The sequence below is a fragment of the Orbicella franksi genome, chromosome 11 (genome assembly GCF_964199315.1).
Source record: "Orbicella franksi chromosome 11, jaOrbFran1.1, whole genome shotgun sequence".
Lineage (NCBI taxonomy): Eukaryota > Metazoa > Cnidaria > Anthozoa > Scleractinia > Merulinidae > Orbicella > Orbicella franksi.
This window is the reverse complement of record NC_138155.1, coordinates 21,044,417-21,070,858: the sequence shown is the minus strand read 5'-3', so window position 1 is coordinate 21,070,858 and position 26,442 is coordinate 21,044,417. Positions and strand designations below refer to the sequence as shown.

Sequence of the window (26,442 nt, the reverse complement as noted above, 5' to 3'; positions counted from 1 at the left end):
CAAGTTTCCATCTTTTAGCGCTTAACAGCACTCTTGGAATCGCCAACTGCCGCAAACATTCAGTTCTTCGAATGTTGCATGTCAAGTTACCGATCGCCAGACTTAAATGATGTCCTTTGACCACCAAAACAGCTATTTAGAAGACATTCTGTCACTTACACGTTAATAAGCTTTCGATACGTGGCATAATCGAACTTCTTCAATCGATATATTGACATCGAGGCTACTACGTCATGTGTGTCTATTTCTCAGACCCAGTCTGTTCAGGTGAGACCGGGGGGAACGCGGCTTATCTTTTTAAAGTCAGTAAAAATAGAGCAATGGTTCCAAGCAAAGGTCCACTTAAGGTGGTATGGTACCCTCAAATGGAGCAAAACGTTTGTTTAAATATGGTGAAGAAAGATCAATTGTGTGCTATTGCACTCAAGAAGAGAAATTAAATTTCTAGAGTTTTATTCAAAATGGTTGCTATGGAAACCAGCTAGAGCCTTTTGAAGTAGTGTTTTATAGTATTGACGCAAGCACTTCCTGCTCTTTTACAAAACAAGAATTGACCGTCAAATAAGCATATCATGTAAGTTTTTGTTTTGTTCTGTGCAATGAACCTAAGTTTTGACAGTTAACTCTTAGTTTCAGTGCTTTTTAGAGCTTTATTTGGAAATAACCTTATTTTTTACCACACCCAGTGGACAAATCATCTCATGTCATGTGACAGATCTTAAAATGTTACGATTTTTTTGGTTTATATCATCGCGACACTATTGGTCTGTGATCAGCCCAAGTTTCGGGAATTCTACTTAAAAACCTTGCAAAGTAGAAATGTTGGCGCGAAGTCAGTCGGAACAAAAGTAAACTTTTGAGAAAAATGCACTTTAAGTTTCTTACACGAAATATTAAGCATTAAACGAGCCACAAATAGCGGGGAAGGAGGGGTGCAGATTGGATCTCGGGGGAGGGGGTGCAATGGTTGTTCTATTTTGTAAAAAGTTACCGCAGTAGTGGGAAATATTCCTTTTCATAAGGGAAATGAAGGAGCCTGTGATGGAAATTTGAGGCAAACTTTTCAGAAATAATTATACCAATCGAGTTGTGCATGTCTTAAAAGTTTTTTCTAAATAGTTTCGTTCATATAAGTTAAAAATAATCTACATTTTTGGTCACGTTCTTATAGTAAACAGTCGTTGCTATGGCCGTTGCTACGTGGAAAAACTTATACCACTGTGTACTTTCCTTAAATTTCACACTCATCTGGAAGGAAATTCGACAAGATCGTTTCAAAATGTTTTTGACAAGTCCTCAAGGGTCTTAAGTCTTGTATTTCCAAGAAATTGAATTTTTCATGAACATCGCCATATTTTAGGGTACCATACCCCCTTAAGTTACCGGTATTCTGTTGATTTACCATTTTGTTTTAAGCTTTACCAAAAAAGTTTATAAGTCTTGAAAACCAGTGTCATGCTACGAGCTGACGGCGTAGTATACATTTGTTTGTTTTTATTAATCACACGATGCGTGACGCCGGACACGGACGACAAGCGGTGTGTAAAAGAAGAAAAAACTGGAGAAGAAAAAGACAATTGCAGTGATTCGGCTTCGCTCAGACGAGCTGGAAAAATCTTGGCAAGGACTGGGAGGATTCCGTCCGGATCCTGGATTTGTCTGAAGCACAGGAACGAGATGAATCGAACTGCAAACGATGTTCATGTCCATCGTCATGGGGGCATAGCTGGCCAAAATACCGATCCCAAACCGCCTGTACCAGGTCTTTGACCAGGTGGGAATATCTTTTCCTAACTACAAACCTTGGACAAACTGGTGCACTAAATGCAAAGTCGAGGCGGACAAAAAATTCAAGAAGCACGGAAAATACATACCGCGGAAAGGAACAAGCAACAAGCAGAAGGTAGAACAATTTTTAACTCTTATTTCTGTTAGCTCTCGTTTTACAAGCTAAAACACAAACAAATATATAAATAACGAGGACAATGTCATTTATAGGATGCCGATGACCCACGAAAAGAACAAGGTTATGAAAATATTTTGGCCGCCTTTAGTTGGCCCATAGCTCGCACATGCGCAGACGTTTGACCGCTGTGTTAGCCCAGGGGAACATTGAAGTCGAGGGGAAAAAAAACTCACTGTTTCCCGCGGGACCAGCCATTAAGTGTTTTGTTATACCTCTCAACTCAAAAATAGAAAAAAAAAACTGCGAAGAAATCCTTTGCTTGACGCCGGCTGGTTCACAAATTTGCTGCGGTTTCAAGGAGCACGACCTGATCACGTGCGACTTGAAAGTCGTTGTTTCGTTAGGGAGTTAGTGAGTTTTGCTCGCCCTAAGGAGTTAGTGAGTTTTGACCCACGACAGATGACACGTTTTCCTCCAATCGGTACACGTATTTGACTTGGGAGGTATAACAAAGTGAATTGACCAGTTTTGCGCAGCCAGGAAGTTTTCCTTTCGTCTGTCCGATGTCACATGAATATATCAAAGCTATGTAAATCGCTATGGAAACAGGAAGTTGAATGATAATTAGCTGAGACCAGATGGCTTAAAACAAGCCTGCATATAAACATAATAAACTAGCGTTGTTTGGGTCTTAATACCGGTTATTGAGCACAAGCCAGAGGTCTTACTAGAGAATGGAAAACTGGTTCTTGAAAACTATTCAGATCAGTAAAACAATCATAAAAGCTCCTGAAAATTAAATAAAAACTGCTCTAGTGCAAAATTTTATTAAAACATGAAATTTACACATTTTGAAAACATGTCTGTCAAAATATAGTTATCATGGAAGTAATAGAAAGATGACAGGATAGAAAGGAAGAGAGACGCAAAGAAAAAAAAGAGAGAAAAGAAAAACCGAAGGTGATTTTTTTTGAGTCTGTTAGTTGCCTGATGAATTGGATTTAAAGGTTCTTTCACAATGTTATGACGTAGTTTATTGTCATTCAGTTGACAGACGCACAACAAGAACTGACGTGGACTCGACAGACTCCAATAAAACTTCTACAAGTTATTTGACTAACAAGTAGGAACGTAAAATATCACGCGGTGTATGGTAATTACAGGATCACTATTTCACTGCTGTGGAAACTAGGCAAACCAATTAAGCGATATCAAATTTGGTGTGTCAAAACGTCAAAACAAATCGACTTAGAAGGGCTTTTGTTTAAATCGGTACAAATTTTAGACCGTTAGTTCAAACTAAGGCAAGTAACATTCTTTCAATGCTGAAATGTAGGATTTCCCATCGAAGCATCGAACAACTATAATTTAATTATTTCTACTGAAGTTTTTCAGTAAACCGCTCAGAGTATTTCAGACTCTTTTATTTGATGCTGAATGATGTCATTTGAAAACAAAAGCAGCAAGCTATGCGTAAAGGCGAACAGGTGACGATTAAAAGAATCTGGTTTTCTTACCTATAAAAATGATATTGGAATTCAAACGCATGCAAAGGGAAATACCTAGCCTCTAACAGAAGAAAAAAAGAACAAAAAAATCCTCACTTAAGTGGAAAATAAAATTAAATGACCGGCGTTGCCCATCCATAAACGTCTCTGTCTGTTTGTCTAATGTCACCTGAATGTATGTGAGTAAGGTTAAATTAAAGAAAATTGAATGATAATGAGCTGGGAGTAGATGGCTTAAAACAACTTATGTATAAGAGTGGTAAAATAACGCTTTTTGGCTTTTAATAGCAGCTATTAAGCAAGAGCAAGGAAAATGGAAAACTGGTTCTGGATTCTCGGCTGGTCTCTTTCAATCCTGACAATGGCTGGAAATGGATTTGTCATCTTCATAGTTTGCAGGAAACAACGACTTCGCACGAAAACGAATGCCTTCATCGTTTCATTAGCAGTGGCTGATTTCTTCGTAGGGATGAGCGCAGTTCCTTCACTTTTCTTTTGCGAGATGGGAAGTGGATGCAATTTACAAGATCTGTTTTATGACGGAATAGAATTTATAAGGTGGCTGTTCATGTACACATCTGATGCGAATTTGTGCAGCTTAGTATTGGATCGAAGCATCGCCGTAGTAAAGCCTTTGAAATACTTGACTTTTATGAAGCGCCGTCGCGTAATTCAAATGATGCTCATATCTTGGGCAATCCCAATTATGTTTAGTGTTTTTGTATCATTACTGTGGTTTAATTTCAAAACACCTCTTAGCATTACTATCATCGCTTGGTTTTGCCTTGTTCTTGAGGTACCGTTTTGTAGCATTGTAATCTTTTGTTTCGCTTGTATGTTACGCGTTGTTTGGAAACACGAGCGATCTGCCCGCATCCTGGCCAAGCAGTTACGGTTTAATCATCAAGTCTGGCGTAAAACTGAGGGAAAGTCGGCTGTTAAAATGATGGCAATTGTACTAGGTTTGTTTCTCATTAAATACGGAATTGCTTTACGTTGTAGTTTTGTGCATATTCTGGATGACAATGAACTATGTAACGATCTCCACTATAAGGTACCTATTATTGTTTTAAACTCCGCCATTAACCCTTTAGTTTATGCTATCTTCAAGAGGGACATAAAGAAACAGTTTAAAAGAATCCTGTATAAAAGTAACTAACTCAATAAGCAGTGAAGAAATACAAAAACATTCAGTAGTGTAAGGAGCTGTATTGTATATTAAATAATCAGTAAAAAGAGTGAGTTAAAATTGATTAAAATTTAAGAAAAAAAATAAAAAAAATAAAAGAGCATCCGAGGAAGAATTTTTCTTAAAAGTTACAGCAGCCCCAAAATGGTTTAGAAGAATTACATAGAATAAATCACAAAGATAATAAAATAAAACAAGAAAAGAAATTTAAGCTTAACGCGCGAACCGTAGAAACCTCTGATCACGTGACAAAGTAAAGGCCACACTGATATACTGCTCAATACATTTAGGGGAAAGTTACAAAGTTTGAAAACCATAGCTTGAATGCTGTTTAAGTAAGAAAAGTTTGAAATCATCGCGGGGAATTTAAAATTCAAGCCTCTTTGAAAGAACTGAAAAGAAAGGAATGAATAGAAAAGATAAGAAGGAAAGAAAAGAAATGCGAAAATTGGAGCGTAAAGAAAAAAATGGAAACAGACGCCTTTTCCTTATGAGCGTCCGCCAGCTTTGGCTCATATCGTGACTTCGCCAGTTATTGTAGTCAAACGTTCAACACGCTACATGTACTTTAATCGATGCCACGAAATGTACAATTCAAACGGTGATAAACGATGAAAGCGAAGAAAGCAATGAAAAGCGAGCGGTTGCCACAAACAAAATAAATTGCAAGTTATGAACGAATACAATAAAAGAAACAGAGATAACGAGCTAAAGGTAATACTTACAAACGTTGTATGACTAGGACGGCTAGGAAAACGGTAGAGGAAAGCGGCGGAAGGCGGTAAATGAAACAAGATGACTGTAACGTCGCGATGAAAATGCACAAATAGACTAGAAAAACGCATTCAAAAGGAGACTGAAACAAAACAAAATTATGCGAAAAAACTTAACAGAATATTGACAACGTGAAGGCGAGATGAACGAGAAGAATGCGATGATGACGGAAATAATGCGACTACAAACGGAAAAGATAACAAAGAATTAAATGCGGCGGCAACACCAGTTACTTCACAACGTCTTGACGTAATTTTACTGCCATATAATTGGCAGACGTACAACAACACTTCTTCAGAGAACAAGTTATCTGCCGGGTAGGAGGGAAAATTTGACGTGTTGCACGGTGGTTTCGTAATCAACATTTTATTGCCCAAGAGATTTGAAAACTCATAAAAATATGTTAAATTTGGTGTGTTAAAATTAAGCGTTAATCAAAATCGTCAGGGAGGAATTGTTATTTTATACTGTACAATTTACACCGTTATTATTTCAACCAAGAACATAATATATAGATTTAGCCAAGCCTAAAAGCGGAGCCGGAGCTGCTAGGCCGGGTTGTTCAAAGCCTAATTAAGCTAACACAGGATAACCGAGAATTTTGATTTGAGTTTTGTAACTCTACTGTGAGGTTTTCTGTTTATGTTGTTTGGCCTTCTGTTTTGAGTTGAAATAATCTCAAGCTCCTCAAAATACGCAAAACAAAGTAGAGAAAAACATTTGTATACAATTTATACTTTGGTGGACTGTTATAATCCTGGGTTAGCGTTAATCGGCTTCCGGACAACCCGCCCTGTTTACAAGAAGTTAACCTGACATGAGCCCGCGATCCAATCGAAAACCAGCACTTGGTAAGCGGTCAACTTTAAAAACACGTGAGCTCGTTAAACTCTAAACTTGAACCCGCGATATGGTCACTGGACACTGGTCAGCGGATACCGTGTTTTGTCAGGTGTCAATTGACCATAACATGGGTGTGCAATATCAGCAAAGGACGCTATAAACCAAGGGTACGTGTCTCTGTCAACCTATTAGCTTGAGTTTGGGTGCCACCTTGGGCAACTCCGTCGTGCGTACGCGCCCACGAGCAATACCGCTAGCCATGACAGCCATGAGAAGATCAATTCATGGGTTTCCTTTTCTTTTCTATATGGGTATGAGGCTGCGCTATAACATTTTGCTGTCACTTCCAAAATGAAGGATTGATTCACTTTTGGTTCTCAACCATAATTTGAAAATGAAGAGGATTTGAGACCATTAATCTATATTTGCTGCTCAATGATGTCATTTGAATACAAATACTACAAAATGTACGTTGTGGCAAACAGGTGACGATTAAAACAACTCTTTTAGAATAAAATAACGAAAATGCGGACATGGTGCCTCTAACTAAAAGTCTTTTCTCTTTTGGATTGTCATTTTCATTCAATAAACCGGAGAATATTAAGCACAGTGAGTTTTGTTTCCCCGAGACTCTCAATGCTTCCCGAGGCGAAGCCGAGGGGAACATTGAGGTCGAAGGGAAACAAAACTCGCTTTTTCCCGCAGGACCAGTCATTAAGTGTTTTGTTATACCTCTCAACTCGAGAATAGAAAAAAACTGCGAAGAAATCGTTTACTTGACGTCGGCTGGCTCACAAATTTGCCGCGGTTTCAAGGAGCACGACCTGATCACGTGCGCGTCGATAGTTGTTGTTTCCCTAGGGAATTAGTGAGTTTTGTTCGCCCTAGGGAGTTAGTGAGCTTTGACCCACGACACGTGACACTTTTCCTCCAATCGGAACACGTATTTGAGTTGAGAGGTATGACGAAGTGAATTGACCAGTGTTGCGCAGCCAGGAAGTTTCCATGTCGTCTGTCAGATGTCACGTGATTATATCAAAGTTATGTACATTGTTATGGAAGCAGGAAGTTGAATGACAACAAGACGCATGGCTGCGTGAACTCGGGCTTTCAATATCGCACATCTGGAGTTATCTTTAGGGGACTGCCATATTGCGATTGTCACTGTTGTCACGCAATTTCGTTATTGCTAGTCATGAATAATTCTACTTGTGTTTACACATTGTCCTGAACTTTGTCCAAAGAAGGCATTTTTATCGTAAACGCAAGGGTGATATTATTGTCCTGAACTTTGTACAAATACCAACTCATTAGCTTGGCTATATGGTGCCGTTATTGTTTTGCTAGGGTCAATGTACATTGGAATAGGACCAGGATTTTTTTCTATATCTGAACTCAGTTGAAATTTACAATAGTTTGATACGTGTGTCTGACTCTTATAAAGACACATGGGTCTATTACAAGAAAACATTGATAAATACCGACTTGCTCTATACTTCAATTTAATTATCCTTTGATATACCCTCACAGAACAATTCAACAAATACGTCTTCTCATGCTGTACAACTTTATTTAAACTTACCCTTTTCGTATGAAGCTTACAAACATTCTTTGTAACTCTTCTAACCTTCACATGACGACGTAGCCAAGAGGACCTCGGTATGCTTGGACGAATATGCTCATAAACAAATTCGTTCAGTCTCCTGCCCTTTCGTCTGAGACATTTCAGAGTAGCTTCTGGTATTCTACTGGGTTCTTGATCACGTCTAAATACACGGTTGTGTTTATATGTAAACATAATATGAGATAGCTCGTTTGATATAGCTGGTTTCGCTTGATATTTCTCGATAGAAGGTTCACTCGTAAAGGATCGCTCGTAAATTGATCTCTCGTAAAGTTCGCGGACCGACCCGTTCCCAAAACGCTCCACAAGTTTTAGTGTGGGTCTACCGCGAACGGTGTGTGACTTCGTTTGTACATTGAGCGTAATAGCCATCGAATTTCTTTCGCTTTCATCAAGTGAGGAATTTTCCACGAAGGCGGCCGTTGCTTTAAACCATGCTCTGCAGGGTTCATTCTACGCATGCGCGTACACTTCACGCAAGCGCTGTAGTTGAACTGCGTTTTGTGATTGAACGCAAAAAGGAAAAAAAAAAAAATGGAGCCGAATTTATACCTCGGGCGTTTTCTTCGGAAGCCCGAGGAATTCGCTGAGACCAGATGGCTTAAAACAAGCCTGCATATAAACATAATAAGCTAGCGTTGTTTGGGTCTTAATACCGGTTACTGAGCACAAGCAAGAGGTCTGACTAGAGAATGGAAAACAGGTTCTGGATTCTCGTCTGGTCTCTTTCAATTCTGACGATGGCTAGAAATGGATTTGTCATCTTCATAGTTTGCAGGAAACAACGACTTCGAACGAAAACAAATGCCTTCATCGTTTCATTAGCTGTGGCCGATTTCTTGGTGGGAATGATCGCAGTTCCATCACTTTTCTTCTGCGAGATGGGAAGTGGATGCGACCCACATGGTCTGGATTCTCACGGAATACACTTTATAAGGTGGCTGTTCATGTACGCATCTGCTCCAAATTTGTGCAGCTTAGTATTGGATCGAAGCATTGCCGTAGTAAAGCCTTTGAAATACTTGACTTTCATGAAGCGCCGTCGCGTCATTCAAATAATGCTCATATCTTGGGCAATCCCCATTACGCTTAGTGTTTTTGTATATTTACTATGGTTTAATTTAAAAACACCTCTTAGCATTACTATTATCGCTTGGTTTTGCCTTGTTCTTGAGGTACTGCTGTGTGGCATTGTAATCTACTGCTTCGTATGCATGTTACGTGTTGTTTGGAAACACGAGCGATCCGCCCGGATCCTGACCAAATAGTTACGGTTTAATCCTCAAGTCTGGCGTATAACTGAGGGGAAGTCGGCAGTTAAAATGATGGCAATTGTAATAGGCGTGTTTCTTGTTGGCTACGCAATTGCTCTACGTTGTAGTTTTGTGTATATTCTTAATGGTGACAAGCCATGTCACGATCTCCAATATAAAATTCCTATTCTGGTTTTAAACTCCGCCATTAACCCTTTATCTTATGCTATCTTCAAGAGGGACATAAAGAAAGACTTTGAAAGATTGATTTATAAGCACAACCAAAAGTAAGCAAAGATTAAATAGGAATAAAAAAGTAATAATGAATAAAGAGAGAAAGAAAGCTAAGAAGTACGTAGTGGTCAAACGAATAATAAAATGTTATTTTGGGTCCCTTATTTTTGGAGTTCTTAATTTTTCTTTAGGGTCAAAAACATCAAAAACGACTCAAAGATCAGTAAAATAATCATGAAAGCTCCTGAAAATTTAAAAAAAAAGAAAGAAAAAAAAAACTGCCCTGATTTTAATAAAAGCAGGAAATTTACACATTTTGAAAACATGCCTATCAAAATATGGTTATCATGGAAGTAATACAAAGATGACAGGATAGAAAGGAAGAGAGAAGCAAAGAAACAAAGAGAGAAAAGAAAAACCGAAGGTGATTTTTTAAGAGTCTGTTAGTTTTGCCTGATGACTTGGAGCGCTTAAGAGTGCCTGCCTGTAAAAATCAGACAAATTCTTAATTCCGCGGCAAGGGTCGAAAATTCTATTTCACTCATATTCTTATGGTAGATAAGCTAGGGCATGACAAAAACTACTGGATAGTTTTTTTTTTGCAAAATATCCTTTTATTTCAAAGAAATATGCAAATCACCAACTTCCGTTAAAATCGTCATTTCACACACCATTTTATTAAGCAAGTTTGAGAGCCTCGCATGCAAAACCACATCATTCTTCCGTCTTTAAAACATTCAAATATTTTTGTGCAATGTTTAAATGTGTACTGGGTTGGTTTTAGGGAATGTTGCGTTGTCTTTTTGGGTGCAAAATAATTAAATTTCGAAGACATGTATTTCATTCACTTAAAAGTACTTCGTGTATATCATTAATTTTCACCATGTGCGAAACCTTCAAATGGTTTAAGCTTCTGGTGGTTGAATCGCAGAAGGATGATCTACAGATTCCTGTAAAAATTTCTTTGGGCAAATGATTGTGGGCGACGCGAGAGCTTTTCAAAGTACGTCAAAAATGCAAATATTTGACCATCCGTCGTCAAATTTCAAGTTACGGGTTAGACGTATATTTTAGCATGCGCCACATCACTTGACCTATAATAAGTTGAAATAGACAGAGAGCTGATAATTTCGAAATGTTCTAACCTTATTTGTTGCAAAAGGCAGGTCCAAAACCGATTTGACGTGTTTCTAGTCGATCTCTCACCATTCGTCGCACATATGCTGCCCATTTTGATCCATTTTGTATAGAGCACTCTCAGGATAAATGAAACAATTTAATCATTGTCCGTCTGTTTGTTCATGTATATAATAACATGTGCATATTTATATAATCCTATTCTTTCGTGTACGTGGCCTCGGTCCAAATCACGTTTGTTGTACGACTACGTTTTGATGTTTCAGACAACAGCTGATAAAGCTAGTGCCTGTACTCACTAGAATTTTAAAAAAAATCGCCATAAAACAAATTATAGATCAATGAAGCAAGAACTAGCTGAAATAAAAATAGGAAATCACAACGTGTCTAATTCATGAGAAAAACAGACTAAATTTAATAAGTAATTACTTGAGTAAATAGCCCTGGCCATGCCATTTTATTTGGCGTATTTTATTTGCCTAGTGGTGAGGCATTGGTATGTTTGTAACAGAAAATAGAGGACTGTTGTCAATACAGTCCAAAATTATTGTCAGTAAAATATTGTAAATAAAACACCTATTGACCGGTTACCTCCGCGGCCACCATTTGGTCGTTCCGATAAGCGTTTCATTATTGTCTTTACCCCTATTCAGCGGCCACCCAAAATTTAAACACTTTGTTTTGGGAAGGGCGATGGCAGATAAGAGTCTGAAATTGAAGGTGCATGACGAGTGATAATTCAAATACACGTCTATCATGATTGTCTTGAATTGACTCCATGTTCACCAAGAAATTTATAACCCGATAGTGAAAAATTAAATATTCAAGGTACACCAACCTCTATTTAAGCGGCTAGCCCCATTAAGCGGTCACCACCCATTTTCCCGGGGGTAGCCCACTGTATTACATGTAAACCAAAAATAATTACACAGCGCGAAAAGACCTAGGTATGAGTTTAGCGTTACAGTATTACGGAGGGCATATAGGTAGCGGTGGTCCAGTAGGTAGCGGTGGTCGAGTAAACTATTCATTCTTCTTATTTCTTAATTTAATCTCTTCCTACTCAACACGATTGTGTGCTCCCAGTGGTTCCCAGCCTTACGGAGTCTTATGTATTTGGATAGAAATTGTCCTACCCCTACCCCCTAAAATGGGATGACAGTATTGCGTGACGAACAAGGAACCGCTGCAAGCAAGGATTCAAGCCATCAAACCATGACGATCAAACGTAATATTTTGGTGTAGTGCAAAGCAAGCAACTATCTACAAATGACTTAGCCGTTTTTGACTTAGATGCAGTGGTGACCATATGTGTCGAAAGAGGATAACAGATTCATGGTATTCGACCATTAAATAAGTGGACAGTTGGCGATGTACATCGGACGTTATGTAAACAAAAGCAAACTTCTGCTTTATGTGCGACGAATGGTGAGAGAAACACGTCAAATCGGCTTTTGACCTGCCTTTTACAGCAAATGAGGTTAGAACATTTCGAAATTATGAGCCCTGTGTCTATTTCAACTTAACATTGGTCAAGTCATGTGGCGCATGCTAAAATATACGTCTAACCCGTAACTTGAAATTTGACGACGGATGGTCAAATATTTGCATTTTTGACGTACTTTGAAAAGCTCTCGCGTCGCCCACAATCATTTGCCCAAAGAAATTTTTACAGGAATCTGTAGATCATCCTTCTGCGATTCAACCACCAGAAGCTTAAACCATTTGAAGGTTTCGCACATGGTGAAAATTAATGATATACACGAAGTACTTTTAAGTGAATGAAATACATGTCTTCGAAATTTAATTATTTTGCACCCAAAAAGACAACGCAACATTCCCTAAAACCAACCCAGTACACATTTAAACATTGCACAAAAATATTTGAATGTTTTAAAGACGGAAGAATGATGTGGTTTTGCATGCGAGGCTCTCAAACTTGCTTAATAAAATGGTGTGTGAAATGACAATTTTAACGGAAGTTGGTGATTTGCATATTTCTTTGAAATAAAAGGATATTTTGCCAAAAAAACTATCCAGTAGTTTTTGTCATGCCCGAGCCTATCTACCATGAAAATATGAGCGAAATCGAATTTTCGACCCTTGCCGAGTTATTTTCCATTTTTATGGACAGGGACTCTTAACACTTGCATGGAGAAACCGGTTATTTCGGTGTGAATTCAAATGATACGGTTCTTTCCGGTGAAGTTTCTTTTTCGGGAAAAAGGTAATATCTTCCGAGATATTGCTTTTTTCGCGATTCAACCGGAATTTCCGAAAATTTCCGTACCATTTGTCAGTAACTTGATGCCAGGCTCCCTGCAGCAACATTTCCGAGGAGAAATGTAAGTTGGCGAATGATGGATCTCTGCAGATGCAGACCGTTTATCGCTGTGCCAGATGTTTCTTTTCGTCGCCACTGTTATCGGTATTCTTGCAACGCCGCTGTAGCACTACAGGAAATGGGCTTTAAATTCATCCAAAGAATACGTAGGTATCGTCTGCTCAAAAAATCCCTGGATTCGATGCAAATTTCTCTTTGCAAATGTGGATACTGGAGGAAAAAGAATTAAGTCCTCCTCCTCGTCTCTAAAGAAATCATTTTCAAAGTCATCGTCTGCTAAAACGTCTAACAGCACAGCAAGTTAGGCCGCCATCTTTGTTGTTGTCTAGGCCCCCGCACAGATATCTCCAAACTTAGGATCAAATGGTACGGCTCAATCCGATCCATTTCCTTGGAGAGGAATACTGCAGTTCCATTAGTCCAAAAAATTCCACGGGAAATTCCATTCAAATGGTAAGCGCTCTTGGATTCAAAGGTTCTTTCACAATGTTATAGACGTACTTTATTGTCATTCAGTTGACAGACGTACAACAAGAACTGACGTCGACTCGATAGACTCCAATAAAACTTCAACAACAAGTTATTTGACTAGCAAGTAGGAACGTAAAATATTACGCATTGCATGGTAATTACGCCATCACTATTTCATTGCTCTGGATACTAGGCAAACCAATTAAGCGAAATCAAATTTGGTGTGTCAAAACGTCAAAACGTCAAAAAAAAAAAACACAACAACAACAAAAAAACAAAAAAACAAAAAAACAAAAACAAAAAACAAAAAACAAAAAACAAAAATCAAAACAAAAATTAGTAGAAATTTTAGACCGTTATTTCAAACTAAGGCAAGTAACATTCTTTCAATGCCGAAATGTAGGATTTGCCATCGATGCGTCGGACAGCCATAATTTAATTATTTCTATTGAAGTTTTTCAGCAAGCCGGTAAGAGTATTTGACACTATTTTATTTGATGTTGAATGATGTCATTTGAAAACAAAAGCAGCAAGATGTACTTAAAAGGCGAACAGGTGACGATAAAAAGAAGCTGTTTTTCTCACCTATAAAAATGATATTGGGATGCAAACGTGAGCAAAGGACAATACCTGGCCTCTAACAGAAGAAAGAAGAACAAAAAGTCCTCAATTAAGGGGAAAGTAAAATTAAATGACCGGCGTTGCCCATCCATAAACTTGTCTGTCTCTTTGTTAAATGTCACTTGAATGTGTGTAAGTAAAGTTAAATTAAAGAAAATTGAATGATAATTAGCTGGGACCAGATGGCGTAAAACAGCCTGTATATAAGAGTGGTAAAAAATAACGCTTTTTGGCTTTTAATTCTGGTTATTGAGTAAGAGCAAGCTGCCCAACTGGAAAATGGAAAACTGGTTCTGGATTCTCGGTTGGTCTCTTTCAATCCTGACAATGGCTGGAAATGGATTTGTCATCTTCATAGTTTGCAGGAAACAACGACTTCGAACGAAGACGAATGCCTTCATCGTTTCATTAGCAGTGGCTGATTTCTTCGTAGGGATGAGCGCAGTTCCTTCACTTTTCTTTTGCGAGATGGCGAGTGGATGCGAGTCACAAGGTCTGCTATCTGACGGTATAGACTTTTTAAGGTGGCTGTTCGTCTACGCATCCGTAGCGAACTTGGGTAGTCTAGTGCTGGATAGATACATTGCCCTCGCGAAACCTTTACAATACTTGACTGTTATGAAGCGCCGTCGTGTTATTCAAATGCTACTCATATCTTGGGTAATCCCAGCTCTATTTAGTCTCCTTGCAGCATTACTATGGTGGAATTTAACCTCGCCAATTGCCCGTAATGTTATCGGCTGGCTTTGTCTAGTTATTGAGTTACCGTTGTGTGCTATTGTAATCTTCTGCTTCGCATGCATGTTACGTGTCGTTTGGAAACACGAGCGATCCGCCCGGATCCTGACCAAACAGTTACGGTTTAATCATCAAGTCCGGCGTAAAACTGAGGGGAAGTCGGCTGTTAAAATGATGGCAATTGTAATAGGCGTGTTTCTTCTTGGCTACGCAATTGCTCTACGTTGTAGTTTTGTAGATATTCTCAATGGTGACAAGCTGTGCAATGATCTCCACTATAAGGTACCTATTGTTGTTTTAAACTCCGCCATTAACCCTTTAGCTTATGCTATCTTCAAGAGGGACGTAAAGAAAGAATTTAAAAGATTGATTTATAGGAATAACCGAACCTAAGTGGCGATACAATGATAATAATAAAAATTAATAATGAATAAAGAAAGAAATGCTCGAACAACGTGTGAAAATGTAGAAACGAAAGAGTGGTAGTCCTCTTGTGGAAAATAAATTGCAAAAGACAAAAGCCAGAAATTTAAAGCAATTTTAGCTTGCATTGCAAGAGGGACATAAAGAGAGAATTTAAAAGATTGATTTATTAGAATAACCGAATTTAAGTGGTGATATAATGATAATAATAAAATTAATAATGACTAAAGAAATAAATACTCGAGCAATGTGTGAAAATGTAGAAACGAGAGTTGTTGTGCTCTTGTGGAAAATAAAATGCAGAATACAAAATTTAAAGCAATCTTAGCTTGTATTCCAGTCAATCAGGAATGATTTAACTCTTAGTGTCACGCTGAAAACATCAATAAATAATATAATAATCACGCGAACAATAAAATATTATTTTTGGTTCTGAAAATCAACCAAAGCTGCTCTAAAGCAGAACTTAAATAAAAGCAAGAAAATAACGAAAGTTAGAAAAATGCCTCTCAAAATATGGTTGCCATAGAAACATGAAGTCTCGAAAACAATGTAATGTCAAATTAATTGTTTGCAGATATAAATTTCAAACAAATTCGCCAAGTTAGGCAGCTTTTCCTTGAATAGTGAAAAAAAGTGTTAAACAGTTAAATTCAGCATGGGCACTTTTCACGCCTTCTACTCCCCGATCTTGATAGGCTTAGTAAAGAGCGTAGTTACATACGTTCGTTAAAATTACGGGACAGTTATATCCCTTTGTTTTTTTTGCTCCTACAAAACTTCAAAACCACATCGAGAATTTAGCAACTGAGAATTCACTAGCTTTCTTGCTTAAACAGGTGTTACGAATTCAAAATCTAAAATGAAATTAAAAAATTTAAAATAAACTAGGAATAAATTTATATAAAATGGAAATGGAGGTTATAGCATAATTCTTTGCACTTTGCATCTTAAAGGAGCTACGTCATGGTTTGCGCATATTGAAAAGTTTAGCCTCAATTTTTCAAATTCGTCGTTTCTAATCCGGGTTAATCTTCTCCATCCTTAGCCATCCTTTTCCCTTTATGGTTTATCATTATCTCTTTGGCTTTTTTCTATCTTATTAAACTGTTATTTTCCAGGTTTCCTACCATTTAAAGGTAATTTTGTATGAGGCCAAAATAACTCAAAATACCGTGACTGAGCTCCTTTAAATAAACCGTTGCTTGAATCATTATATTATCAAAAACGCGTAGAAAGCTGTCTAACACAAAACGGAAGTTTCATACAAGATGGATGGTTATGGTTACGTCTCTACCGCTTCAAGGCCATTTGCTTTGTTTGCCAATTGCAAGAAAGTAATCCACTCAACTAAAAAGTCCTATAAACATAACATAATGCCAAAACTTTACTAGACGTTTCTTGTATTCGTATTCAACCTTGGAGGGCATAAAGCTTTGTGCGTTGTCGGGGTAACGATAGATCATGACGTGACATAACAGTTAATATAAGTGGAAGCTTCCGAAGTAAGGGGATTGGCCTTTTTTCAGCTTTTTACGGCGATTGATGACAAGGGAAACAAAATCTAGAGACAGGCAAACAAACAAACAAACAAACAAACAAACAGGTAGATAGAGAGCTCGACAGACAGACATATCTACATACAGACACGCACACACATAGTCAGACAGACAGACAAAAAGTCGGATACAAATGCAAAAAAAAAAAAAAAGCAAACAAATACAGCCAAAAACAAATAAGAAGGGAAAAAACGTGTTTGATTTACTCAAATTTTCCACCTTATTGTTTCAAACAAGAATCAGACAGTGATTAAATTTCTGAGTGTTTATTCTTTTTTTAATTTTCTCTGAGTAGTGAGTGTTACACGCATCAACTGATTAAAAGTATTATTTTAAAGATAGAGTTGGTTTGTTGCAGCTCTTCGTGGCCCTTATTCCATGGTTAGTGTGTATCAGTTAAAACAAAGGCAATTCAGTAAATATTATTTTCTTTGACATTCAATTAATTGTAATAGGGTCGTGAAAAAATGCACTGGACCAAGCTGCCCAAACATTGGGATAATAATTTTCTTTTAGCTCTTAGTGAATTGGAGGATCCCTGTGGATAAGGTGCTTGTTGTTCGCAGCTCTTACTCAACAGCTAAATTCACCGGTATCAATCTAAACGCCAGGGCAGAGCTAGAGATGCACTGTGGGAGGCACTTATCGTCTTTCTTAAGGACTGCAAGATATACTAGTGTCTTTTCCCATGTATGGGTGATATAAGTATTTGCCACGAGATAGGGAAGGGTTTTTGAGGTTCCCGATCCTTAATTCAGGTATCATCTTTGCCCCTGTTAGTATTGTGTTCGCAGTGTGATCCTTAGAGGGCACCTTAACTGCATCAGCTAAAACTGCAGTGCGTAAATGCCCAGCTAAACGAAAAACAAATCTTCCGTTAAAACTGAACTTTCCGTCAACTTCCAGTGTTACAGAAATGAAATAGAGTCGGCCAGTTCACGCTATTCTTAGGTTTTGTTTTTCAATTAAATAGGTTACTAATTTGCAATTTGCTTCATCCTTAAATAGGGTCACCTATTTAGACCCTTCGCGGTACCCACCTATCCGAAATTGACGGAATTATTCCCCTCCGGGAGTCCGGCTTAGGCTTAAGCTCGAACCCATCCATCCGGAGTTCACACGCTTATTTTAAAACCTTGAGGTCACCGCCCTTCCCACCTGCTCCTGCGAGACTCATTATTTTGAAAAATCTGACTGAGTGCTTTTTGCAATCTTATGTAAAATTCTTCCGGATTTACATGAATAGCTGTCAAGCAGGTGTATTACATAGTTTACTATATTATCTTCGACCGTCCGTGAGACAAATTGATATGTATTCTGTATTGTTTACTTGTAAGTCGTTGTCACGTCATGCTACGCCCCCCCCCCCCCCCAGGGGTACTCTAAAACGTTTTATGTGGAGGGGCTTCACCCTGGGGTCCGCCCAGGAGCCCAATCCGAACTGTCTGTGTAATTGAATTCGAGTAAATTTTTTTTAAAATTCTAGTTATCCCTAACCTTTTTGTATACCATTTTGACTGAAAAGGTATCTCTTTCACAAACCTATTTAAAAACACTGTACACTTTTCTAAACCCTTGAAATGAAGTTAATGATTTAGTACTTAATGAATTAAGGATAGAGCTATGAGGTGCGTCTGTTCGAAATATTTTAATAAAAAAACAAACAAATAAATAAATTAATTACAGAGAGGAAACCACATCAGCCTTGGCTGCTTTTCATGCGGGCTCGCTATCCCTGTCGAATTAAAGGCCGTTTTAAATACCTAAATTACAGATTCCCGTATCGTTTGATAAAACTCAACTTGTGAAGTCCCTACCCTTTTACATATCTGAAACCTGAAAAAAGTAATCTTCTGAGGTGGAACCTCCCCGTTAAGGCCATGTTAGGAAGTCCCCCACCCCCGGAGAGTGGGCACAAACCACCAATTTGTTTCCTAACAAAATCTGATGGAGGACAAAACTATTTTTAATGACGATGGCGAGTTCGAGCAATACCCGCTAGCCATGACAGCCATGAGAAGATCAATTTACGGGTTTCTTTTTCTTTCCTATATGGGTATGAGACTCCGCTATAGCATTTTGCTGTCACTTCCAAAATGAAGGATGAATGATGTCGTTTGAATACAAATACTGCAAAATGTACGTAGTGGCCAACAGGTGACGATTAAAACAACTCTTTTACAATAAAATAACGAAAATGCGGACATGGTGCCTCTAATTAAAAGTCTTTTCTCTTTTGGATTGTCATTTTCATTCAATAAACCGGAGCATATTAAGCACAGTGAGTTTTGTTTCCCCGAGACTCTCAATGCTCCCCGAGGCGAAGCCAAGGGAACACAGCGGTCAAACGTCGGGCATGCGCAAATGGGTACATTTTTGGCAGCCGCGCGCCAATTTCCCACGCAAAAATTTAAAGAAAAACATGGAAAACAACCGGTGTCAAGCAAAATTTACGAAAAAAAATTGAAAAGTTCATAGAAATCTGTAAAAGGAAAAGAAAGTAGGTAAAAGGAAAACTTAAGACTTTTCAGGCACAAAGTTAATTAAAGTGGACATTTTGAGTGTTTGTAGGTTCTTTGGGTTTGCACTAGTCTATCACAGAACAAATTGCAAATGGCAAATGCCATGCCAAAGTTACCATATATTATTTTAAGTAAAACAAAGCTCTCTTGTGATTTATGACTATCACGTTATTGCTATACTGCCCCCATTGAGTTATTGCGTAATGAATATAAAATTACTCAATATTTCATAAAATGAAGGGAAATTTAGCCCTTTGTCTAAAAATATCATTGCTGGAGACGCTTAATGACCTTGTGAGGTAAATAAGGCACCCAATATGACCTAATTTACCATTACAGGCTCATTCATTTCCCTCATGAAAAGGAACATTTCCTACAACTACGGAAGCTTTTACAAAATAGTTGAAAAAATTGGGTCAGGTTTAGGGGTACGGTTAGGGTAAAGGTTACCTCACTTAGGGTTAGGGTTAGCTTTTAGGATTAGGCTTAGGGCTAGGGGTAGGGTTAGGCTTAGGGTTAGCCTTTAGGGTTAGGGTTACGGTTATGGTTAACTTTTAGGGTTTTTAGGGCTTAGGGTTAGGGCTAGGGCGAGGGCTAGGGCTAAGGTTAGTGCGAGGGTTAGGGTTAGGGTTAGGGTCAGCATATCAGTTGAGAAATAGAAATATATATATTTGTTTTGAAGGAAAAAATAAATGCACTTGACGTTGATTTCCGTAAGTAACAATAAAAAATGTTTGCTTTAGTTAAGAACTGGCAGCTAGAAGTTATTGACGTCATTTAAGGTAGCCAAAAATAGGAATTTACACTTCGAGAACGAAACAGTTCTATTTGTTTATAAATACGTTAGAAAAACTACAGGCATAAGATGCTGGGTGCCTGAACGCGATAACAAATCTTCATTGCACTAATAAAGTGATAAATATATGATTATTTAGCCTAAAAAATCACGCCCGTAATAGTTTCACATTGTTGAGCAACACCAATAGAGTTTACGCTCCATTGCCTGGTCACGTGACTAGTTATTATTTCAAAACTTTGTACCCTGTTTGAGCGGAAAAAACAACTGATAGTGAGGAAGACTAGTGATTTTTCAATTTCTTTTACAAAGAGCTTTTCATAACGTGTTTTAAATTTTCCCTATTCTGCATTAAATCCGTGCAATGTTAGGAAATAGGTCACGTGACAATATTAAAGTATTCATAAAATCTTTTAAAAACGGATTAGTTAATGTTGTATCATATTATCAACATTTCCTTTATCTAAGCAACAGGTCGACAGCAAATTGACGTAAAAGGTTTTTTTGCAAACTAGCTTATTTACGAAAATGTGTTTTGTGACGTCATGACCACGAAACGTGCCATCCGGCACTGAACATCACTTTATACCCTTGATACGATGAAATATAACTTATTCTTTCCAAAACACCTAGCACAGTTGTTTTTTTTTTTTTTGATAAAATGGGCTTTTGGAAACATTTATGTTCTCTGCTGGGGGTCTTGGAATAGCCTCAAACACCAGTTTCTGTACGTTTGTGCAAACTTATCTGCCAGAAAGATGGTTCAGAATAAGAATTTCACTCTGGAACTGATTTTGGGTCACTGTTTAAGCACAATGAACTATAGAAACTCACATTTAAACATCCAGAAGGTGAACCAAATAAGGCAGAAAAAGTGATGATCCGGATTTCCAAGTCCAGTCCACATTCTCAACTCCTAAAATTACTATAGTCCAGTAGCGTTAATTCTAATCATCAACCCGGCTACCTTGGTTTAAAATTTGTTTGTTATTTTGTCTTTTCCTTGTTTTCTCCATGGGCAGAAAACCCTTCTTCGGCTATTTTCAACTCTGAGAAACCTACAGAATTTCGAAGTTCAGAATTTTGCTACGTCGAAAACCACCTCGCCAACGAGTTCGTGTAGGCCGCTATTTTGCATTGTTTGTGATAATTATCTCAATCCCGGGGAAAGCTTTTAGACAGAGCAATTCGTTTCCTCAAATATGCTACAGTCTTGACTCTGCTTGTTCTGGTTCCTGGCTAACAGCAGCCTTTATTTTCACATACATCTTGCAATGCATTATGGTTAACTATACTGTTGTGACACGGAATGCACCTTCCCGCCAAATCAAGACATTTTATAAGTCTAAACCAGGTCAAAACATTCATACTTTCATAGGCCCGATACCTACTACTTCTCATGTAACTCGCCAAAATACCTTTTTTGTGCCCTTGAAGTGACCTGCTTTAAGACCTGCTCTGTTTTGGCCTGACACAGTCGCAAACCAAGTTTCCATCTTTTAGCGCTTAACAGCACTCTTGGAATCGCCAACTGCCGCAAACATTCAGTTCTTCGAATGTTGCATGTCAAGTTACCGATCGCCAGACTTAAATGATGTCCTTTGACCACCAAAACAGCTATTTAGAAGACATTCTGTCACTTACACGTTAATAAGCTTTCGATACGTGGCATGATCGAACTTCTTCAATCGATATATTGACATCGAGGCTACTACGTCATGTGTGTCTATTTCTCAGACCCAGTCTGCTCAGGTGAGACCGGGGGGAACGCGGCTTATCTTTTTAAAGTCAGTAAAAATAAAGCAATGGTTCCAAGCAAAGGTCCACTTAAGGTGGTATGGTACCCTCAAATGGAGCAAAACGTTTGTTTAAATATGGTGAAGAAAGATCAATTGTATGCTATTGCACTCAAGAAGAGAAATTAAATTTCTAGAGTTTTATTCAAAATGGTTGCTATGGAAACCAGCTAGAGCCTTTTGAAGTAGTGTTTTATAGTATTGACGCAAGCACTTCCTGCTCTTTTACAAAACAAGAATTGACTGTCAAATAAGCATATCATGTAAGTTTTTGTTTTGTTCGGTTCAATGAACCTAAGTTTTGACAGTTAACTCTTATTTTCAGTGCTTTTTACAGCTCTATTTGGAAATAACCTTATTTTTTACCACACCCAGTGGACAAATCATCTCATGTCACGTGACAGATCTTAAAATGTTACGATTTTTTTGGTTTATATCATCGCGACACTATTGGTCTGTGATCAGCCCAAGTTTCGGGAATTCTACTTAAAAACCTTGCAAAGTAGAAATGCTGGCGCGAAGTCAGTCGGTACAAAAGTAAACTTTTGAGAGAAGTGCACTTTAAGTTTCTTACACGAAATATTAAGCATTAAACGAGCCACAAATAGCGGGGAAGGAGGGGTGCAGATTGGATCTCGGGGGAGGGGGTGCAATGGTTGTTCTATTTTGTAAAAAGTTACCGCAGTTGTGGGAAATATTCCTTTTCATAAGGGAAATGAATGAGCCTGTGATGGCAATTTGAGGCAAAGCTTTTCAGAAATAATTATACCAATCGAGTTGTGCATGTCTTAAAAGTTTTTTCTAAATAGTTTCGTTCATATAAGTTAAAAATAATCTACATTTTTGGTCACGTTCTTATAGTAAACAGTCGTTGCTATGGCCGTTGCTACGTGAAAAAACTTATACCACTGTGTATTTTCCTTAAATTTCACACTCATCTGGAAGGAAATTCGACAAGATCGTTTCAAAATGTTTTTGACAAGTCCTCAAGCGTCTTAAGTCTTGTATTTCCAAGAAATTGAATTTTTCATGAACATCGCCATATTTTAGGGTACCATACCCCCTTAAGTTACCGGTATTCTATTGATTTACCATTTTGTTTTAAGCTTTACCAAAAAAGTTTATAAGTCTTGAAAACCAGTGTCATGCTACGAGCTGACGGCGTAGTATACATTTGTTTGTTTTTATTAATCACACGATGCGTGACGCCGGACACGGACGACAAGCGGTGTGTAAAAGAAGAAAAAACTGGAGAAGAAAAAGACAATTGCAGTGATTCGGCTTCGCTCAGACGAGCTGGAAAAATCTTGGCAAGGACTGGGAGGATTCCGTCCGGATCCTGGATTTGTCTGAAGCACAGGAACGAGATGAATCGAACTGCAAACGATGTTCATGTCCATCGTCATGGGGGCATAGCTGGCCAAAATACTGATCCCAAACCGCCTGTACCAGGTCTTTGACCAGGTGGGAATATCTTTTCCTAACTACAAACCTTGGACAAACTGGTGCACTAAATGCAAAGTCGAGGCGGACAAAAAATTCAAGAAGCACGGAAAATACATACCGCGGAAAGGAACAAGCAACAAGCAGAAGGTAGAACAATTTTTAACTCTTATTTCTGTTAGCTCTCGTTTTACAAGCTAAAACACAAACAAATATATAAATAACGAGGACAATGTCATTTATAGGATGCCGATGACCCACGAAAAGAACAAGGTTATGAAAATATTTTGGCCGCCTTTAGTTGGCCCATAGCTCGCACATGCGCAGACGTTTGACCGCTGTGTTAGCCGAGGGGAACATTGAAGTCGAGAGGAAAAAAAACTCACTGTTTCCCGCGGGACCAGTCATTAAGTGTTTTGTTATACCTCTCAACTCAAAAATAGAAAAAAAAACTGCGAAGAAATCCTTTGCTTGACGCCGGCTGGCTCACAAATTTGCTGCGGTTTCAAGGAGCACGACCTGATCACGTGCGACTTGAAAGTCGTTGTTTCGTTAGGGAGTTAGTGAGTTTTGCTCGCCCTAAGGAGTTAGTGAGTTTTGACCCACGACAGATGACACGTTTTCCTCCAATCGGTACACGTATTTGACTTGGGAGGTATAACAAAGTGAATTGACCAGTTTTGCGCAGCCAGGAAGTTTTCCTTTCGTCTGTCCGATGTCACATGAATATATCAAAGTTATGTAAATCGCTATGGAAACAGGAAGTTGAATGATAATTAGCTGAGACCAGATGGCTTAAAACAAGCCTGCATATAAACATAATAAACTAGCGTTGTTTGGGTCTTAATACCGGTTATTGAGCACAAGCCAGAGGTCTTACTAGAGAATGGAAAACTGGTTCTTGAAAACTATTCAGATCAGTAAAACAATCATAAAAGCTCCTGAAAATTAAATAAAAACTGCTCTAGTGCAAAATTTTATTAAAACATGAAATTTACACATTTTGAAAACATGTCTGTCAAAATATAGTTATCATGGAAGTAATAGAAAGATGACAGGATAGAAAGGAAGAGAGAAGCAAAGAAAAAAAAGAGAGAAAAGAAAAACCGAAGGTGATTTTTTTTGAGTCTGTTAGTTGCCTGATGAATTGGATTTAAAGGTTCTTTCACAATGTTATGACGTAGTTTATTGTCATTCAGTTGACAGACGCACAACAAGAACTGACGTGGACTCGACAGACTCCAATAAAACTTCTACAACAGGTTATTTGACTAACAAGTAGGAACGTAAAATATCGCGCGGTGTATGGTAATTACGGTATCACTATTTCACTGCTGTGGAAACTAGGCAAACCAATTAAGCGATATCAAATTTGGTGTGTCAAAACGTCAAAACAAATCGACTTAGAAGGGCTTTTGTTTAAATCGGTACAAATTTTAGACCGTTAGTTCACACTAAGGCAAGTAACATTCTTTCAATGCTGAAATGTAGGATTTCCCATCGAAGCGTCGAACAACTATAATTTAATTATTTCTACTGAAGTTTTTCAGTAAACCGCTCAGAGTATTTGAGACTCTTTTATTTGATGCTGAATGATGTCATTTGAAAACAAAAGCAGCAAGCTATGCGTAAAGGCGAACAGGTGACGATTAAAAGAAGCTGGTTTTCTTACCTATAAAAATGATATTGGGATTCAAACGCATGCAAAGGGAAATACCTAGCCTCTAACAGAAGAAAAAAAGAACAAAAAAATCCTGACTTAAGTGGAAAATAAAATTAAATGACCGGCATTGCCCATCCATAAACGTCTCTGTCTGTTTGTCTAATGTCACCTTAATGTATGTGAGTAAGGTTAAATTAAAGAAAATTGAATGATAATGAGCTGGGAGCAGATGACTTAAAACAACTTATGTATAAGAGTGGTAAAATAACGCTTTTTGGCTTTTAATAGCAGCTATTAAGTAAGAGCAAGGAAAATGGAAAACTGGTTCTGGATTCTCGGCTGGTCTCTTTCAATCCTGACAATGGCTGGAAATGGATTTGTCATCTTCATAGTTTGCAGGAAACAACGACTTCGCACGAAAACGAATGCCTTCATCGTTTCATTAGCAGTGGCTGATTTCTTCGTAGGGATGAGCGCAGTTCCTTCACTTTTCTTTTGCGAGATGGGAAGTGGATGCAATTTACAAGATCTGTTTTATGACGGAATAGAATTTATAAGGTGGCTGTTCATGTACACATCTGATGCGAATTTGTGCAGCTTAGTATTGGATCGAAGCATCGCCGTAGTAAAGCCTTTGAAATACTTGACTTTTATGAAGCGCCGTCGCGTAATTCAAATGATGCTCATATCTTGGGCAATCCCAATTATGTTTAGTGTTTTTGTATCATTACTGTGGTTTAATTTCAAAACACCTCTTAGCATTACTATCATCGGTTGGTTTTGCCTTGTTCTTGAGGTACCGTTTTGTAGCATTGTAATCTATTGCTTCGTATGCATGTTACGTGTTGTTTGGAAACACGAGCGATCCGCCCGGATCCTGACCAAACAGTTACGGTTTAATCATCAAGTCTGGCATAAAACTGAGGGAAAGTCGGCTGTTAAAATGATGGCAATTGTACTAGGTTTGTTTCTCATTAAATACGGAATTGCTTTACGTTGTAGTTTTGTGCATATTCTCGATTACAACGAACTATGTAACGATCTCCACTATAAGGTACCTATTATTGTTTTAAACTCCGCCATTAACCCTTTAGCTTATGCTATCTTCAAGAGGGACATAAAGAAACAGTTTAAAAGAATCCTGTATAAAAGTAACTAACTCACTAAGCAGTGAAGAAATACAAAAACATTCAGTAGGGTAAGGAGCTTTATTGTATGTTAAATAATCAGTAAAAAGAGTGAGTTAAAATTGATTAAAATTTAAGAAAAAATAAAAAATAAAAAATAAAAGAGCATCCGAGGAAGAATTTTCCCTAAATGTTACAGCAGCCCCAAAATGGTTTAGAAGAATTACATAGAATAAATCACAAAGATAATAAAATAAAACAAGAAAAGAAATTTAAGCTTAACGCGCGAACCGTAGAAACCTCTGATCACGTGACAAAGTAAAGGCCACACTGATATACTGCTTAATACATTTAGGGGAAAGTTACAAAGTTTGAAAACCATAACTTGAATGCTGTTTAAGTAAGAAAAGTTTGAAATCATCGCGGGGAATTTAAAATTCAAGCCTCTTTGAAAGAACTGAAAAGAAAGGA

At 38.0% G+C, this 26,442-nt stretch overlaps 3 protein-coding genes across 3 annotated transcripts; all 3 read left to right on the top strand.

Moving 5' to 3' along the window:
- The first annotated feature begins 3,474 nt into the window (after positions 1–3,474).
- On the top strand, positions 3,475–4,668 carry LOC145460418 (octopamine receptor beta-2R-like). The gene has a single exon (XM_081445205.1). The coding sequence runs from the start codon at positions 3,728–3,730 to the stop codon at positions 4,571–4,573; it is 846 nt and encodes a 281-aa protein (XP_081301331.1). The 5' UTR covers positions 3,475–3,727; the 3' UTR covers positions 4,574–4,668.
- Positions 4,669–13,984: 9,316 nt separating this feature from the next.
- On the top strand, positions 13,985–16,087 carry LOC145502198 (octopamine receptor beta-2R-like). The gene is made up of 2 exons (XM_081481457.1): positions 13,985–15,015; positions 16,008–16,087. Exons 1-2 carry the CDS (start codon positions 14,184–14,186, stop codon positions 16,085–16,087), a joined length of 912 nt encoding a protein of 303 aa, XP_081337583.1. The 5' UTR covers positions 13,985–14,183.
- A 9,070-nt stretch (positions 16,088–25,157) lies between these two features.
- LOC145502197 (octopamine receptor beta-2R-like) lies at positions 25,158–26,003 on the top strand. The gene has a single exon (XM_081481456.1). The coding sequence runs from the start codon at positions 25,158–25,160 to the stop codon at positions 26,001–26,003; it is 846 nt and encodes a 281-aa protein (XP_081337582.1).
- Positions 26,004–26,442: the final 439 nt, after the last annotated feature.